Source organism: Gossypium hirsutum, chromosome D10, assembly GCF_007990345.1.
Source record: "Gossypium hirsutum isolate 1008001.06 chromosome D10, Gossypium_hirsutum_v2.1, whole genome shotgun sequence".
In the NCBI taxonomy this organism is placed as follows: Eukaryota; Viridiplantae; Streptophyta; class Magnoliopsida; order Malvales; family Malvaceae; genus Gossypium; species Gossypium hirsutum.
Genome location: NC_053446.1, coordinates 15,178,133 through 15,197,603, shown reverse-complemented (window position 1 = coordinate 15,197,603; position 19,471 = coordinate 15,178,133). Strand labels below are relative to the sequence as shown.

The following is a 19,471-nucleotide window of genomic DNA, read 5'->3' as shown; positions in this document are numbered from 1 at the left end:
CATGATCAATCTGCTCAAATACATTTCATATGATATACCATTCAATTCACACATACTCATTTACCATGCTTTACAAATCAATCCTTCATTTACAATTTCATGTTTTACCTCAATTAATCATGTTAACTATAATGTATATATACATAAACACATATATAATTAAATTCAAATAATTATAAATGTAATAAATCTAATACGAACTTACCAACATACACTAGCTACTGGCACCTCGACTATGACCACTCGACAACTTTTCTTTTCTTGCGATTATCAATTGATTGATCCGTTTCTTGATCTATATATAATAATTTAGTTATTTAATCAATTCAAATACCTTAAAATATTTAAATTCATGTATTTGACCATTTATCAACATTTTACACTTTTACCTTGAACTTTAACATTTTATTCAATTTAGTTCTTAAACCCAAAACTTATACAATTATCACAATTAAGCCCAAACCAATGCTAGCCAAATTTTTTTACTTATTCAACTACAAACCATATTTATTCAAATTTCATAAAATTTCATGCTAAGTTCAATGTTTTAACATTTTAATCCCTAAACTTAAAATTAACCAAAACCACTTTAAAAAATAGTCTTTTTTAACAACTAACCTTATAAATCTATCATTAAACTTCAAGAACATAAAAAATTCATCAATGGAATATATCAAAACATTTAAAAATTTTACAAAATAGTCCATGGGTAAGCTAGATTAAGCTACAACGATCTCAAAAACATAAAAATTACTAAAAATAGATAATTAAGGGACTTACATGCAAGGAAATGAATGAATTAACCTTGAAGGTTTGAATATGGCTTCCCAAGGTTTTGTTATTTTGAACATTTGGTGAAGAATTTAGGTGGAAGATGATGTTTATAATTTTTTGGCTTAATGACAAATTTGTTCACTAACGTTTACATGTTTTGTCAAAATAGCCCTAATAGTATTTTTGAGCCGTTTTTTTTTTTGCCATCAACCTTTATTCTTTTTTTCTCAAATTTATTTTTTAACATATTTTATGAAATTACCGTTAAAAAGTTAACGGGATGATGCGGAATTTCATATGTGGAATATTTTTAATGAGATGTAATCTATACCGAATATATTGAATGTGTGTATTCATTTTGAAACTTTTTTTTAGATAATTACATTTATTTTCTTTAAATTAAAAGTTTTTTTTAACTTAATGAATTATTTATTTTATTATTTTTCATATGTAATTATTTTATTGGGTTACCTAAGTAATAGATTACATCTCATTAAAAATATTCCACATATGAAATTCCACATCATTTTGTTAACTTTTTTAACAGTACTTTCATCAAGTCCGTTAAAAAGGAAATTTGAAAAAAATAACAAAGGTTGATGGCCAAAAAAGGCTAAAAACATGTAAATGTTAGTGGCTAAATTTGTCACTAAGCTTAATTTTTTTTTATGTTTTATTTTATCTTATTTTATTATTTAAAAATTTTAATTGATAAAAAAATTCTACTAAAACTTTCACCTACTGTCCATAATACTAAATTATGGTCTATTTGCAACATAAAACCTCCCACTTTTACTTTCTAAGCCATTTAATTAAGAAAAATCAATAGCGAGCAATTTTTACAACTTTTACGATTTAGTCCTTTTACTTAATTAAATATTCAAACGTTAAAATTTCAAGACCAAATTTCAATACACCTATATAATCACTCAAAATTATTTAATAAAATATTTATGGGCTCGATTTGCAAAAATGAGGTCCCAATATCTCATTTTCTAAAACCACTTGACTTTAGGGACAAACCACTTGTACTTAACTATTCATTCAATTAGCAAACTTAATCATATCAAAATTTAATATTATATTATATTTGACACGTAAATATTAAATAATAGTATTTACAGACTCCCTCGCCAGATTTGTGCTCCTGAAACCAGTGTTTTTGAAACCATTGGAAAACATGTTGTTACAAAAATAAAATAAATTCATAAATAGAATTATAGGGAAAGTTAATGGACTAAATAATAATTACTTAAATTAGATAAGTACGAAAATATAATTGGTTTGAATATTTAATTATTTGTTATTTTAATTAATAAATTAAGTAGACATTTTTATAGAATATTATAGAAAGATGATGAAAAACCATCCATTTCATTTTCATCTTCACGCCACCACCATTTTCAACTTTTTCTTTACTTACAAATAGCCATTTCCACCATTTAAGTCTTTTAAGCTTAATTTTTCCAAATTCTTTTATGATTCCTTAGCAAAATCAATAGAGAAGCCTATTAGACACCTTAATTTCATGAAAAGGGTATCTATAATTATCTTAGAGGAGAGAGAAAATAGGAACTAGGGTTTGAATTCAAGCAAGCAAGGTATGAATGATAAGTTTGCTCATGAAATCCATATTAGTTTCTTTAGTTAAGCATAAATATGTTATTTGATTATGATTTTAACAAGTAAATGTTATATGTTTTGATATGAAAATGAAGAAAAAGAAAAGTGAAGGATTAATTGGAGAAAAAGGTAAAAAAGTAGCCAAGGAGTAAAGAAAGAAGAAAAGATTTCATCCAAGCTTTGGTTGTAAGTGCTTCAAGAATTTTACTTTGATTTGATTTTAATTTAAGTATAAATTTTGCTAAAATAATTTATTTAGTTAATAATATGATAATATTATGTATTAAATTTCCCAATGAGTACTGATAAATATTATTTAAATTTTATTTATGTTATTGAATTGAATTAGCATATTGAAGTGGTAGTAAAAGGATTGAATAGTAAAATGAACAAAATAAGTCATGTGGCTTTAAATCTTGAAAAAGAAAATGTGAAAAAAGTGTGATAATATGTAAAGTAAATGTGTGGTGAAATTACAAGTTATAGTGAAATTTTATGGCAATAAGGATAAAGTTGTAAAAAGAGAAAAGTTTGAATTTTTTTTATTTGACTAAGTACAATGGAAAAAAATGTATTGAAAACTCATGTAGTCGAGATGTGAACTAGTAGGATATGAATGACATGCCATTAGGAAATCTTATACGCACAAATGAAATATGGCACTTTGATGCGAATGAAAATGGCACTTTGGTGCGAATGAAATGTGACACTTTGATGCAATCAAAATGTGGCACTTTTTGCAATATTGTGATTATTTTGTATATCCTATGTGTTTTATTTAGTCTACAATGGGCTATACAAATGAAACATGATAAGAAATTTTTTTCAATGAAATCGATAAGTGAGTTAAACCTTAAATATTGATCTCATGCTATTTGGTACTGGTTTATGAAATTATATATATATTCTAGCATTAGTTACTTTTGAAATAAAATGTTTGATTCTTGTAGTACTTACTAAGCAATCACAAGCTTAACACGTTAATTTTCAACGTGTAGGTAAAGGTTAGATTTGAGGTGCTAGAGTAGAGGATCCACTTCGGCTCATCTCATCACATCACAAGCTTGGAAGAAAGCATGGTTTGAATATTTTGGTTTTAACTATGGCATGTACATAGGTAAAGTTTAATACGTATATAAGTCTTTTAAAAGACCTAATCGTAGAACTTGAATTGTTAATCTTATAAACTTAGCTTTATTTAGAATGAATTATGGTGAATTATATGGTTCTTGAGATTGAAATTGATTTTATGTGAACGATATGTTGATTGTATTGGTTAGAATTTGATTTTTTGAACAAGAGTATTAGGTGATGAAAATTGAAATATGGAAAAATTGTTGAAAGAGGGTGCATGTCACGATGACAAGCATTTCATGTCGTGATGAGGCAAGTCAGAGAGTGACGTCGTGACGAGGAATACCCCGACATTGTAATGTTAGCTTGAAATTTTGGAAACTTTACATTCTAGTCCTTGTTCACACTCAGACCATTAAAAGAGCTATCATAAACTCGTCCATAACTGAATTTGTGTTCAATTCGTGTTGTAAATGTGTAATGATCCTAATAATTTGATTGAGAAGATCAAAATGAATTGAATTTATTTTTTGTTGCTTCAGCAACAAATGTAGCATTCGATACTTTGACCTAGTGATTGGTTCGGGTATAAGGGTGTTACAAGTAACCTTCAACGTCTTTTATCGCTCAACTACTCCAAGGCTTCTGAGCTTTATACGCCAAGAAATTTATATAAAAGTATATTCATATAGGGTATGTTTTCCCCACTTTTTTTGTTAGAATGTTCTTATCTTTCTTTATGAAAGATAAATTATTATTTTAAGGTTTCTCTTAAATTAGGTTTTTTTATTGAGTTATATTATGCATGATTTCGGATAATTAAAGATTAGTGATTAAAATTTTATTATTAAATATGCTTCAAATTTTATTAAAATTGTATTATTCTTATATTGGGATGAAACTTTAATTTGTGATATTGAATTTGATTGGTAAAGAAAATAGTATAATGTTTGATATCTATGCAATTTCATTATTTTGAGTAGTAATTGACATTACTTTTGATTATTTGAATCTGTTATGATTTACGTTTTTAATTTGCCAAATATGGTTGCTAAACTTTAGTCATATAAAATACTTTAATTTTTCGATTGATATATTGGAATTTTATTATATTATCCAGATAAACTACAATGTTTTTAACTTTGTAAATATGCATGATAATTATGACAAGTCTTATACGAAAATTGAATTGATCACAATCTTCCTTCATCATCATCCCAATGAAGGGTTTGAATTGTGAAATAATTTAAAAGAAAGATATGACCATAGAATATGATAATTCTATCCAAAGCTCATTTTTATTTGATGTAACTGAAGTTGCAAGATTTTAAAACTGTAAGTATAACTTTGCAGTATTTAGGATAAGTTTTCAATTAAAATTATGTGGAGCAAATATAACTGATAGGATTTGTTAGTGAAACTTTTTTAACTTTTCATATTTTAAATGTGCTCTTGTAGTAGTAATACTGTGAAAAAGGTTTTAGGAAATATTACGAATTAATATCATGTTTATTTATGGTTGAATAAAATAATGAGCTATTAAATGAAAAATTATGAAGCTTATCTCACTAGATCTGCTCCATTTGTAATGCCCTTACTCGACCCGATCGCCGAGTCTGGGCATGGAGTGTTACAATTAAACCGGTTTGGTCTAACATCAAACTTTAATAAGAAAATTTGCCAAAAGACTTTATTACTTTATTACGAGCATTTCTTACAATAGGAACCTTAAACCAAATGAAATTTGACTACCTTAAAATTTTAAATTCTAAAAAAACTACTTAATTACAATATATCTAACCCTAAGGCGAAACCTCTGAAGGTACCCCTTTTATGTGTATGACATCTGATTGAAGGTGTTCCTTAGTTTTCCAAGGTCTGGCTTGGCCCCTCCTTAAGAACCTTATTCACTCAATGAGTCCTGCAAACATAGGCCAAAAAATCAGGTAAGTTTCAAGATCTTAGTGAGTTCCTTTGCTAATATATAACTAATCCCCCATCTTGTAGAGGTATTAACTAAAAGAAAACAAACACATTAACTCCCTATTTTACTTAGACGTTTGTGCTTTATCTAAAGTGGTAGACTTTGATACGACTTTCGCATTTCTTTATTGACGGATAGATCGTTAAATGATCATTACCTGGTCGAGCTTATAACCAATCAACCGGTTTGGCGATTTCTATTTGTTTCGTTATACTTACAGATTCTTACTTTTACCTTGCACATTTTACCTTTTTTCCTTTTTTCCACACATTTCTGATCCTGAACAACCAATTACCTTTATCCTGACTCATAAACCCATAGTTTCGAAACTTGGCAAGTTGTTGCCCATATCGTCATCCTTGAATGTAAGTCCAATTTTACGCTCTATCTTTAATAGAACTCGCATTATATGGTACCTTTTAGTTGATTCTCTTATTTTTTAATAGTTCTAGCGTATTTACTAACATTCCACTTATAAGGCCACTAGTAAAAACCCATGCCACACTGGTAGACTTAACCCTATTTCATATTTTCTACTTCTACCCTACACTTAGATTGAAATGTTGTTTGGATTACTCCTTGGTAATCAGACCTATTGTGATACCTTGCTTTTAAGGTGTAACATGTTTATCTGCAATAGACTATTTTGGCTTATAATATCCAGTAGACTGTTATTTGAGTGACCATTCGAGTTTACAATCTCCCTTATATAATGGTTCCCTACAAAACTAACTCTATAGCGGGTATACTCGCAATAGACTCTCCTTAAAGAGGAATAGTCTTGACAAACATAAGTGTCACTTGGATAATCCTTATCAGTACTTCTTTCTATCAATAGGTTCCAACTAACCCCTTTAACATATTATACTATCTAGAGTACATACGCTTGAACCTCCCCGTATAAACTATGGTTTCAATGAAGCCTTACACTAGGAGTGAATCTCCCGTTACTCTTCTAAGACATCTCTCTAACATACAAAGTTTTTTTTTGAGCATTTTCTAGTTGTTATTAATGGTGAATCCTTATCTGCGATACTCGAATAAATCCTCTTTTGTTTACTTATATACAAGACATTACTATCACGTCATTCTCATAACTAATTCTTGTTGGGTTACCCCCATATGCCCTACTAGCTTCCATGGTTACCATTTTGGCAGACTTTTCCCATTTCTATTCCTTTTACCTTTTCCAGTGGATTCCTCAAACCCATTGGCTAGCTATCACTTGCTAACATTTGCATTTTTCTTCTAACCCTTTTTCCTTATTTGTGTGATTTCCATGATTTTCATCCTGGTGGACTATCCCATTTTTATTTTCTCAACAGACTACCTCGCGTTATTATCCCGGTGGACTCTATATGCTGTCATAGTCGAGCTATAGTCTTACACATCATACCCCATGTTTAATGTCTTAGCGGACTCTCTATGTTTCCATAGTTGAGCTATGATCTTATACATCTTACCCCATGTTTAATGTCCTGGCGAGCTCTTTATGTTGCCATAGCTAAGCTACGATCTTACACATTTTACCCCATGTTTAATGTCCTGGCGAGCTCTTTATGTTGCCATAGCTAAGCTACGGTCTTAAACATTTTACCCCATGTTTACTGTCCTGGTGGACTCTCTATGTTGTCATAGTCGAGCTATGGTCTTACATATTATGCCTCATCACAATCCATCAATTCCTTCTCACTTCCAACATTGATGCTTGAACACCATAATGTCCCATCCGTAAGGCCCAAAGCTTCGCATATCATAGTTTGCACCTAGTAATTCCAAATTGCATTTTGTGTTGTAAATATAGTATGTAGTAGATATATGTTTTAATATTCAAGCATTTTGTCATTACATACAAATGTCAAATAATTGCCAAACTATGCTGAGTATATTGTTATCAATGATGTTCGATAAGGATAATAACTCTTCGATTGATTTAGAAAATTTTGATAGTTGATTAAGCATGTTTAGTTTAGGATAGTTGTTTGAAAATTAATTCCTAAAAGTAGAATAACTTAAGTATCATTGCAATTAATCTGTAGTAAGGTTCTTTTAATGCATTTAGAATTTCTTAAGCCTAAATTCAATAATTTGGTTATGAATAATAAGGAATAACATGGCGATAGTTTTACACTCTAATGTTTGAAACTGTTGAGTAGGTCAGTAATGCTTTGTTTCCTCCATCGTATTATTGATAAAAAAAACAAGTTCGAATATGAGTGGTGAGTAAAAAAATTATTATTTGTATTAATAATAATGATTTAAGGACACTCCACTGTAGTTCTAGGTTGGGTAGCTAAGGAGGTAATTGTTTGCTCCATCTATCTTCTAAGTTAAAAGTCTTAGCTCCATGAGTGAACTACATTCAAATTGTGGCATGATATACTACCTGGCAATCTCGTGTATGCTCCATTGATATTGTCAAGTAAAGAAATCATGTGACAAGATGAATTCCCTAGAAAAAAATATAATAAATAATATTTGTAATTAAAGTTTTGAAATGACGGAATAAGTGAGAATAGAGAAACTGAATTTAGAGGAAAGATACCCTAAATACATTAGGAGAGGTCTGCTATAGTCAGAATTGCATAATTATTTAGGAACATTTATTTTTAGGAAATATTTTATGCACTTCATTTGCTATACAAGCCTATAAAACTTGAACCAATTTTTTTAGTAGAAGACTACTGAGAATGGAAGTATAGAATATATGGCAAATGGTTTACCAGTATATATATGGTAACTGTGTGTTTTGGCAAATTCATGCATTCATGCATACTTATACATGTTTTGCTTGAGGACAAGCAATAATTCAAGTTTGGAGGTGTGATAACTATTGAAAAGAGTTATATTTCAAGTCTTTAGAGTGAATTAATTGTTTGTGATAACTCTAGAGTTATATTTCACATCACAATAATATTCATATTAACACAATATTATTTTACATTTATTCATTACTTAACTAATTATATTACTCAACATTAAATATGTTGATTGGTTGGGTATCATCAAGTTTATGTATTGTATAAATATTATGCATGATTATCCAAATTTTGTTTCCTAAATCTCAAATTTTACTTAAATTTATAACTAGTTCACTTACGATAATTTAAATACACTAATATTATTTTTAAAATTTTTATTTAATATTTAATATGTATTTCTCTTATTAAAATTTTAAATATAAACAACTTAAAATAATTTTATATTGTCGTTATAATATTATATTTTTATTTTAATATGAAATCAACTATGCAATTTATGCCAATCAAGCTATTAACTTAGTTGCAAACTTGTGTGGGTTTCAAGTTGATTGGCATGAGATTCAAGGTTCGATACTTGTGTTTGTAAACCTTTTCCACTATCCTCCGTTATAGTGTAATTGTTAAATTGTATAAAAAACACCATCATGATTGTGTTCAATGAACAAATATATTTTTCGTTACAGTGTAATCAAGTTGATTTTTCATGATTGTGTTCATTGTTAAGCTCTCCAGTTTGAATTATATTTGTTCATTTTTTTTGTTCCGCACCAAAAATTCAAAAACGATTTTTTTTGGAATGATCCGGAAAAAAAAAGATTCTTAGAATTCTCCATTGCTACGACATGCTCTTTTTTCCATCCACTCCTTTTGGGATCAGTCGTGGTCTTACAAACTCTACTGATAGTCTGAGCGAATCCCTTTCTTCATACAAATGTGTAAAAGATGCTAGTCACACTTAAAAGCTAAGTACTCTACCGTTGAGTTAGCAACCCGAAAAAAATTAGAATATGTAGATACAAATTAGTGTCAACGAGAGATAACTCCAAACTTACATCTGAGTGGAACCTAGATTTAAGATGTTCTTTTCACATGTGTCCCAATAGTGAATGGTTCTCCACATGCAGTTCAATTGAAGGTGGAGTTGTGCACATGGGAAACGATTCATCTAGTAAAATAATCGGTATTGGTACTGTTAAAATTAGGATGCACGATGGGACGATTAAGACACTCTCAGATGTCAGGTATGTACCTAATTTACGAAAGAATCTCATCTCCTTGAGTATTTTAGACTTGAAAGGATGCAGAATTAACATCGAGTCGAGTGACATTAAAGTACCTCGTGGAGCTCTCGTTTTGTTAAAAGGTAAAAAAACGGGCAATCTTTATATTCTGGAAGGTTCTACAGTGACCGGTGAAATCAAACTTCCCTCGTCCGTTACGGAGTCAAAGTCAACTTGTTTGGAGATGAGGCAACTTGGTCATAGGAGGGAAAAAGGTATGACCTTTTCATTGAAGAGAGGTTCTCTTTTGGATGTAGGTTTTGAAAAGTTAAGGCACTGTGTTCGTGAAAATCAGACCCGGGTTAGTTTTGATTTGGCAGTGCACAAGTCGAAGGCTAGAAGTCTTCCAGCTTCTAAGCATAGATTCGACTCAGTTAACTCCCTGCATAGTTCAAGATAGGCCCATGGCGGGTTTTGGCAAAAATGGCGTTGAAAGAATTTGTGTCAAGGTGGAGATTGTTAGAGTTGTGTGACCCAAATTCTAAGAGATTGCTTGCAAGTCAAGTTAAACAAAAATATATTTTCTTTCTAGAAGATTTAGTATTTATTAGTATAATATATTTAGCATTTATTAGTATAGTTTATTTGACTTACTAATTTAGCCTATAAATAGGCTCTTTTACAATCTTAGAAAGTATACCCATTAGATTAGAACTCATAACTCATTCAGAGAATTTTGTGTTTACGTTTTGAGGGTTCTTTATTTTTCGAGTTTTTGGGGTTTAGTTTTATCTCCATCTTTTGTACTCTTCATTCTTTTGCCATTATAGTAAAATTATATTTGCCCGTGGTTTTTTATCCTCTTTGGAGGGGTTTTTCCACGTTAAATTTGTGTGTTCATCTTCTCAATTTCTTCTACTATTTTACTTGTTTGTTGCTTAATCGGGACGATCCTAACAAATATAAATGTTGAGAGTTGAAAAAAGAATAAAGAATATAAAAAAAGACTACGAAAAATACAATGAAAAAAAAAGAATTCATTTTTTTATTAATTATTAGTAATATTTTCTCTTTTTATATGTTATATGTTATTTTATTTGTTATTTTATGTTGTTTTGTAAATGTTTAAATGCAATTACTTCATTTATTCACTTGATTTTTTTTCTCTCTATTTTTTTATCAATAAAATTGGCTCAATAAAATATGAGGCCAATATTATTAAGACCATTATTACGCTTCCAGTCAAAGTGAAATATAATATTTAATTATTTTTCTTTCCTTTAATGCCTATTGGTGTTCCAAAAGTTCATTTTCGAAATTCGGGAGAGGAAGATGCAGTTTGGGTTGATGTATAATGCAACTTGTCAAATATATTGGGTCATATGGGATTCTCCTGTTCTCTCGCCCGATCGAGATATCCTCTGTTTTGCCCAAAAAAGATTGATTGAATTATCAAAAATTTGTAGCGCGAAGTGTAATGAAGTGCAATTGGAGATCCATTTCATTTTTTGGAGGGTATCCAAATTAATATTTTCAATTTGAATGATTTATGGTTGGCTTGGTTGGATCGAAAAAATGAAGCATCCAGGCTCCGTTTAGAAAAAAACCCAATTGGTAATACATTTATGATTACCACCTATATCATAATCATAAATCCTTTTTATTTACAAATTCGAAATAAAAATAAGAATGATTTCAAACTATTAATCAATCAAAGAATATGAGAAATACATTGAATATTTGGCGGATAAAATGAAAGAAAAAGGAATTAAATTAAAATAAAAAAGGAAATGAAATCATAGCAAAAAGATGTGGTATTGGGTCATTTGGAAAAGAGATGTAACTCCAGTTCCTTCAGAAATGGTAAGATCTTTGGCGTAAGAAGAAGGGGTTGATCCTTATCATTTTGACTTGGTTCTGATTTCTCTATTTTTTAAAGAATATTGCTTCTCCTATTCGTATCGAATAGAACATGCTGAGGCAAACCTTCTTCATATAAAACCTGCTTGATTTAGATCGGGAGAATCGTACGATTTTATGAAACCATGTGTATATGGCTCGAATCCGTAGTCAATCCTATTTCAGATAGGAGCAGTTGACAAATAAATCCAACTTTTTTCCATTATTTTCGTATCCGTAATAGTGCGAAAAGAAAGCCTGGCTCCAAGTTGTTCAAGAATAGTGGCGTTGTTGAGTTTCTCGATCCTTTGATTTAGGATTAGTCATTTCTGTTTCTTGATGGGGGCAGGGAAAGGATATAACTCAGCGGTAGGGTGTTCCCTTGACATGGTGGAAGTCATTAGTTCGATGAAAGTCGTATTTACAGCTTGGAGGGAGATCTTTCATATCTTTCGAGATCCACCCTACAATATGGGGTCAAAAGCCAAAATAAATTATTTTAGCCCTTATAAAAAGAAAATGGATTCTTGAACCTCTTTCACGCTCATGTCACGTCAAGGTACTGCAGAAGAAAAAACTACAAAATTCGATCCAATTTATCGTAATTGATTAGTTAACATGTTGGTTAACCGTATTTTGAAACACGGAAAAAATCATTGGCTTATCAAATTATCTATCAAGCCTTGAAAAAGATTCAACAAAAGACAGAAACAAATCCACTATATGTTTTACGTCAAGCAATACGTGGAGTAACTCCCGATATAGCAGTAAAAGCAAGACGTGTAGGCGGATCAACTGATCAAGTTCCCATTGAAATAAGATCCACACAAGGAAAAGCACTTGAAACTGAAGAGCTTTCCTTGATCACTACAACAAACACAATCATGAAAAATCTTGTTTTTTTCGCACATTAACCTAACTCATTCTCCTAAATCCTAACATTAAAAAATTTGGTAATTTTTATTAGTCCCACACTCAAACAAACCCACCAAAAATCTTGTTCGTGCCATCGAGAAAACATAACCCATTTCCTCAAACTCAGAATCTCAAGGTCATGTGTTGATTAAACTATAAAGCTTGGATAATTTTTCTTAGACTCAATGACTCTTTCAAAATACTGAAAAATTAGGTCTTATCCAGGACAAATTTAAGCCTATTTTCCTAAATTTTAAAAGCAAACACTAAACCATAACTTCAAAACTCTAAACTAACTCTCAAGTACCAAATGAACTCGCAAGGTCTCCTACTAATGCATATAATAAATTAATAAAAATAAATAAATTATTTAAATTATTTATGTATTTTAAAATTATTTGTATATTTCTAAATTTTTAATTATTTTATAAATTTATTATAATATTTTGATTTCTTTAAATTTCTTTTTATTTTGAAAATTTTATATAATTTTCTGAATGTTTTTAGAATTAGTATTAATAATGTTAAATGTAAGGGTTAAAATTTTTAAAATTAAAATTAAAATAATATTATATTTAAATATTAAAGGTTAAATATATTGTTGTACAGTAACGGAAGCACCCAGCTGAGGCTGAGAGAAAAAAGAAAACCGTCTCCAATAGTTGAGTGAGATACAATGGAATTTACTCAAATTAAAATATAGTGAAAACGCTGTCGTTCCACTAATAAAAGGGCTATGAAAATTTTGTAGAAGACTGAAATGTAGAGCAAAGAAACAAGAAAAGAAGAAATGGAGGAACTGAGGAAGCTTGAACAACTCCACACAACTCTTACATTTATGCAATCTCATAACTTCGTTCCCTCTTCAACTCTCGATTCAAATCGCTTCATCGCCAATCTCATCCTTCTCTTAGTAATCCCTTTGCTTTTTTTTCCCCTTTTTCTGTTCTTTTTCTTCACATTTTAACTTAATTTGTCTGATTACTAATTAACTTGGATTTCCAGTTACAACCATGCGGCGAACTCAATCTTGACATGAAATTCCGTTTACTTTCTGAATATTTACCAAAAGTAAGCCTTCCCATTTCCCATTAATGGTTAATTTCCCCCTTTTTTACGCTAATGGTTCTAACAATTGCAGATTTCAGTCAGCTTTCTGGAAGAAGCATCACAATGGATTCGTTTTGAAACTGATGAAAGAGGTCAACCTGATTTCTATTTTTATATATATTTATTTTGGTTGGTTTGTGAAGTTCTGGACTTTAAATATATATATTGCAGATTATCAAGAGGTTAATGATCCGTCCGGTAAAAAGGATTGCCTCCCATTGCAGATAAACCACGAGGAGGTAGCAATGGTGGGACTGGAAGCAATGGAACGAGCAAATTCTACACTTGAGGATTTTGTAAGCACACAAAAACACAATAAATTGGTCTTTTAAGTCACTTAGTTTTATATCACTATCTGCAACTTCACTATTGGCGCAAATGATAATGGGATGCATTAATAATGTTAGTAATGAATGAACGAACGAACGCATAGGTGTGGCATTGAGCATGGGAGAAAATTTTACCTATGCTTTTGACAAATGCGTTCTATATAATTATCCCAATTAGTGATGTTATGATTGTGTTTGCAGTGCAGATCTTATTTTATGTTTCATGGAGTGGACATAGACAGCCCACTTATGATATTTAAATATTTCCCTGTTCTTGCATTCACTGAAAGTTATATTTATCAGGTAATAATCGTTATCCAAAGAAATGTTGTTATTTTTACAAGTAATCTTTACATTCAATGCAAGAATATTGCATAAATTTCAATATATTTGTTGGTGCTAGTCTTATCGCTTTCAATGCAATGGTGTTGAGAAGTTGAAGTTGGAATTGGGCGAATTTTCTCTCTCTTGTAAACTTCCGTTATGACATTAATTTTCTCTCCAAGAAGGAATGAGCTTTGCCTTGGCTTCCATTCCTTCCATTCTTGTCTTTGCAAAGTAAATTTGTTTTACTTCAGTGTAAAGGACATTCTAGAAGTTAACGATGAATTCTCTTGTAACCTTGTTTCCTCAGTACTTTTTTTTTTATAATATGCAGTTAGATGGTTTGAATGAGAAGATACTCTCTATACCAACAGAAGGAGACACTTCTCTAGCAAAAGAATTTGAGAAGGTGATACTGAGATATTTCAAGAACTATTTCAGTGGTTAATCTTCTAATGATCAACTTCCACTGGCCCATGAATTTTTTTGTCTAGTACAGATGAACTATCAGTGTTGGGCTGAAACATTTGCGAACATGTTAGAAAAGGATCCATTCAGACCACTTTTAAATGTACTTGAACTCCGGGGACTCCTTAATGACAGGTAACTTTTTTTCGTACATCTATATTGCTTGTTATTTCCTTTCTGGGAAAGAAGGGGGGAGAGACAGAAACTTATTTGGTTGACTTCTTTTTGGCAATGGATTTAGGATCAGAGAAGAATTTAGGTCTGGAGAGGAGTACTGGGCATTGGAAAGAAAGCTATGTCGTGCACTAACACACAAAATGGAGGTAGATATACCTCCTTAATTCTTGCTGCTTTGCTCAAATTAATTATATTTTAACTTTTACTATTTCTAAAGAATTAAGAAAGAATTTTCTCTACCTAGTACTGATTTTCCGCACAAAAAGTAGATGACTACTGCTTTTCTTATTTTTCTGCCTAAACAGAAAAGGGAATAATGGTCTACCTAATGGTATTGAGTGAATAGATCTTTGATCTTAGCACTGCCTTGTTGAGCAAAGTTTCTCCTCATGCTTATGAACTATGGATGGTTTTGACATATAGATATCAAGGCTGCAAACCTTGCTTGAGGCTCTACATATATATTAGAAATGGGTAACATTTTAATAAATAGCATCTAGTTCTATGAGATGTGCTCAAGTAATGAATGGATAAAAGAATAATATCCTTCAAGGGGAAAGGGTTTAAAAGACTTGTACTACTAGGAGGAAATGCACAAAAAATGTTTATGTATTAAATGTTTGCTTCTCCAGATCTCTATTAAAGATGTTATGAGGGCAATTCATCTAAAGTCATTTGACTATCGGGTGTTGAATCTTCTTCTGTATCAGTTAAGAGGTCAAGAGGTAATTTGCTGTTAGCCTATTTATACGTTTGTATCTTTTGCATGTTTCTGCATGTACATACATCTGTTTGATTTTTTGAACCATGCTGGCATTCTAACATTCTATTTTGGATGCAAGTTTGAAGCACTATTTAAGGGTTTTGATAGAAGGGGAAGGAAAAGGAAATGTCTAAAGCACTACATAATTCTTTCTGACTTAATAAAATGACAACTCCATGATGCCGTGATTTGCTATGTTGGTTTTCATCAAGTTTTTTGGAAGTACATACAATGATTCTTGCTTACAGTTTCTGCTTTACTGTAATTGTGATATTGTTAATCTTCAGTTTCAATCTTTAAACAACAAGCAGAACTGAAATTTTATATCTGCTTATAAATGTTATGCAGTCTGCATTTGCATTCATACATTACAAGACATTATCAAAATGTATCCATCGCCTTTATGTTTTTATTATGATATATCTTGCATTCTATATTTTGTTTCTGGTAACTTAGATTAACAAGGCTAAATGCATTTTCTTCGAAGTTGTTGTAAAGGTTAATGACTTGCACATGGAATTCCTGTCAGTCTCTGAATTCCTCGTAGAAATATCAGATGATCTGTAAGTGTTTTTTTTCCCGTGTTTTCTGATTTTAGCTTAGATTTAAGTGGACAGTTTCAGTGGTATAGGCACTTTCAAATACACAGAATGATAAACTGATTTCAATCTCATTCCTTTTTTTGGATAACTGATGTTCTCATTCATTTTTGTTATAATATGCTGTAAGCATGGTGTCAATTATATACTCAACTCCCAGATGATATAATAATGCTCCAGGTTTGACTATGAGGTACTTCCGTACTTTGATGCTTTCTAATTGTTCTGATTCTATGGTTCAGTTTATATGTCATATTCTTTTATTGTTTTTGTGGCTACGCTGCAGGATGACGTATTAGAAAATAATTTCAATATTTTGCGCATGTTTGTCAAAATATATGGACCTGCAGCTGCCCCAGCTATGTTGGTGAGTATCAGATTGAAGTCATTCTGTGAAAGAAATTAGTAGGGTTTGAGTTTTGAGTGGTGAGCTTATTGCTTCGATTACATGGAACCTAGGTCTGAAGTGTGATGTTAAACATATGGATCCATTCCTTCCTATTTTCTCCTTGTTTCTAAAATCTAATCCTTGAAGTATCTCTGTCTGAATAGTATGGGTATAAGATCCTTTTAAGGTCCTCCAAATACATGGAAATCTTGGAATATACTAGTGTCGGATACTCACACCCGATTCCAAGTAACATTTGCTTAAAATTACTTTTAGTCTCCACCTGATTCATCTTATGAGTGATTCTCGTAATCCAGCTCCCATACGAACTCTTATGTCAGATGGTTCTTCTCTTTTCCATTGACAATTCAGGCAAAATACATAACAGATGCTGAAGAGAGGTATGACAATTTATTGAAAACTTTGGATCCTCAGTTGTCCTCGAAATACCAGAGAAGATGCGAAGAAGCCACTAAAGAAGGTAATTTGCAGACATTTAAATTTTGATATGGAAGTTCACCATCGTTGTTCTAGATGGATGCATTTAGGTATTAGTTGTGGAAATTTCAGGTGGCAAGGTTTCAGGACACCCCCTTGGAACATGGAGTATTCCACCTGTGATCGTAAACGAGGATCTTTATCGATCAAACTGTCTAAATACTGAATGAACAGCTTAGGGGTTGAATGATCTAATTTGATATAAGAAGCCTCTAGTTTCAGGAGAATAGTATACCCTTCCCGTTTCTAACTCTAGCTTGGATGGTGGATTTGGCACTATACATTTCCTTGAAAACCTGTTATAGTTGCAGTAATATGTTGATCCTGACACTGGTTTTTCTTTTAAAGTATACATATACGGTGTCATGTATGCTTCACTGAAATACAAGGAACATGGGTTTGTGCTGAGTGGGCTGACATGTGGTACAAGGTTTTTGGTTCCGTTGGGTACACTGTTATTATCTCAAATCAAACTTAATAGTAAGATGAAAATCGAGGTTGGATTTTTTAAAACAATTTTCTTTTATAGTCAGAATGTACTCTGTTTGTCTGAAACTGACAGTTTTTCCTTATTCAATTGCATTGCCAGATTGGCGACATACAGCTGGTTAAACGCGTTTCTATTATTTATCATTATCATTATCCTTCTATATTTGGCGACAACTCGTTTTACGTCCAAAATTACCGTTTTGTCCATTCCCCCCCCCCTCCCTCGTTCTTGATTTTTCACTTCCATAACCACCGTATTTACGTGAAGAACCAAGGTGTTGATTTAACTGTTAGTTGTACCGATTTCGATTGATTTTTTTATCAACTTATTAGGTCAACCGATTTAGTTTGTGGAAAATATATAAAGCTTTTATATAATTCATTCAATTAATATTTTTTTCTTCTGTTTTGATATATGAAAATTATTTGGTATACTGTTAAAATAGGTTTTAGACTGATTAAGGGTTGAGAAGTTTTATAGAAGTATAGTAAAATATTAGAATAAATAATTTAATTTTTTGAGATTGTTTGTAAGGAAGTATAGTATGTTTTCAGCGTACACCTTTACAAATTAAAAAAAAAATTAATGATGAAAAAGGAGAGAGTTATCAAGAATTGAGGTTTATATTATAAAAATAAATTGCGATTTAAAAAATAATTTATATTTTTTCTAGACGAATGGAAAGGGGCAGTTATGTAAATTTGGAGGAGTTGATGTAATAACATCTGCTGCATGGATGCAAACAAAATGCCAGCTATCATCCCTTAATCGTACTTTGTTTTTAGGCATTTTATTATTATAATAATAAAAATTAAGCATTTAAGTAGTATAGTGTAGTGTAATATTGGGGGGTGCCACTACACTTTCCTTCCTTATCTCTTTACACTCCAAACTGTCTGCTATTTATATGTTGGAGACTTACCTGCATTTTTGTACTAACCAAACAAATTACGGCAACTTCAATAATATATAGATTCCCATTCTTTCATGTCCCTAAATGAGAAAGAGCCTTGCGAGTTTCCGTCACAAACGCCCGCCCAACCCCAGCCCAACCCACCCCGTGTCGCCAAGAAACGCACCCGCCAAGACAACCACTCCCCGTTTCGCGGGGTACGTAAGAGGAGGTGGGGGCGTTACGTCTCCGAGATACGGTTACCGGGTCAAAAGACACGGATATGGCTGGGGTCGTTTGGGTCACCGGAGATGGCAGCTCGGGCATATGACTCGGCAGCTTTCTTCTTGAAAGGCGACTCTGCTATCCTCAACTTCCCGGAGTTAGTGGGGTCACTTCCCCGGCCAGAGTCTTGCTCGAGGAGGGATATACAATCCGCGGCGGCCAAAGCGGCTTTGCAGGAATCGGTGGGCAGGGTAAAAGATGAGGAGGGTCCGGAAAGCTTCGGGTGGTGGGATGCTGTGGGGATGGCGGCGTTTGAGGAAGTGAAAGCAAGTCCGTTGAGGTTTGATTCAATGGAGGGAGAGCTGTTGTCTTTCATGGAGGATGATCATCATTTCTTCACTTCCTGCTTTGAGTTGTAAATATATATAATAATGATTTTCTATTCTATATATTATTTGATATCTTCTTACCTTAGGCTTAGGGTCTTTGCTTGTTAGCCTGCATGGACCATGGTTTAGCTTACTTTATTTAACTTTTTATTAAGTCCCTATGTTTGCAAGGCATAATTAGCGATGTTAGGAGAAGTTGATCTTCATTAATAAACTGATTTGAGGATGAAAACGTCTTTAGCCAATCCTTTAAATTCAATAATTGAAAAATACCCAAAGAAGCAGAAGCTCTCAATAGGGAATGGTCCTCCACCCAATGGTGGTAGAGCCACCAAGAAAGTGCAATTCAGGGAAGAAGATGGGGTGATGAAGGTCGAAATTCTCAGATGCATCAAACTGAGAAGCCTTTTTCTTTTAGGGACAAGCTGATGGATGCAAACATGGGCAATGAAACCGTAGAGAAGGATGATATTGAGATTAGGGAGGTGGATATGACATTAGAAGTTCTCTGCTTAGACTTAAAATTGAACTCGGTTGTTATTTGGGTTGAGCTTTTGACAAAGATTTT

At 31.8% G+C, this 19,471-nt stretch overlaps 2 protein-coding genes across 4 annotated transcripts; both read left to right on the top strand.

Moving 5' to 3' along the window:
- The first annotated feature begins 12,994 nt into the window (after nucleotides 1-12,994).
- On the top strand, nucleotides 12,995-17,462 carry LOC121222274 (uncharacterized). 3 transcript variants are annotated; one of them, XM_041102557.1, is made up of 14 exons: nucleotides 12,995-13,164; nucleotides 13,257-13,322; nucleotides 13,400-13,453; nucleotides 13,586-13,657; nucleotides 13,892-13,993; nucleotides 14,349-14,423; nucleotides 14,514-14,617; nucleotides 14,724-14,805; nucleotides 15,292-15,384; nucleotides 15,921-15,985; nucleotides 16,202-16,214; nucleotides 16,308-16,388; nucleotides 16,782-16,890; nucleotides 16,980-17,462. In XM_041102557.1, exons 1-14 carry the CDS (start codon nucleotides 13,042-13,044, stop codon nucleotides 17,075-17,077), a joined length of 1,137 nt encoding a protein of 378 aa, XP_040958491.1. In that variant the 5' UTR covers nucleotides 12,995-13,041; the 3' UTR covers nucleotides 17,078-17,462. The 3 variants fall into 3 exon arrangements, with proteins under 3 accessions (XP_040958491.1, XP_040958490.1, XP_040958492.1); XM_041102556.1 differs by having other exon boundaries at nucleotides 13,001-13,164; nucleotides 13,393-13,453; nucleotides 13,533-13,657; XM_041102558.1 differs by lacking the exon at nucleotides 12,995-13,164 and having other exon boundaries at nucleotides 13,251-13,322; nucleotides 13,393-13,453.
- Nucleotides 17,463-18,166: 704 nt separating this feature from the next.
- LOC107914394 (ethylene-responsive transcription factor TINY) lies at nucleotides 18,167-19,135 on the top strand. Its single transcript, XM_016843294.2, has one exon. It carries the CDS (start codon nucleotides 18,385-18,387, stop codon nucleotides 18,931-18,933), a length of 549 nt encoding a protein of 182 aa, XP_016698783.2. The 5' UTR covers nucleotides 18,167-18,384; the 3' UTR covers nucleotides 18,934-19,135.
- The last annotated feature ends 336 nt before the right edge of the window (nucleotides 19,136-19,471 follow it).

Coding starts and splice junctions, on each gene's coding strand:
- LOC121222274 (XM_041102556.1), top strand. CDS start 13,042: ATGGAGGAACTGAGGAAGCTTGAACAACTCCACACAACTCTTACATTT. Junction 13,994..14,348: donor CTGAAAGTTATATTTATCAG/GTAATAATCGTT, acceptor TATAATATGCAG/TTAGATGGTTTGAATGAGAA. Junction 15,385..15,920: donor ATCAGTTAAGAGGTCAAGAG/GTAATTTGCTGT, acceptor GTTGTTGTAAAG/GTTAATGACTTGCACATGGA.
- LOC107914394 (XM_016843294.2), top strand. CDS start 18,385: ATGTCCCTAAATGAGAAAGAGCCTTGCGAGTTTCCGTCACAAACGCCC.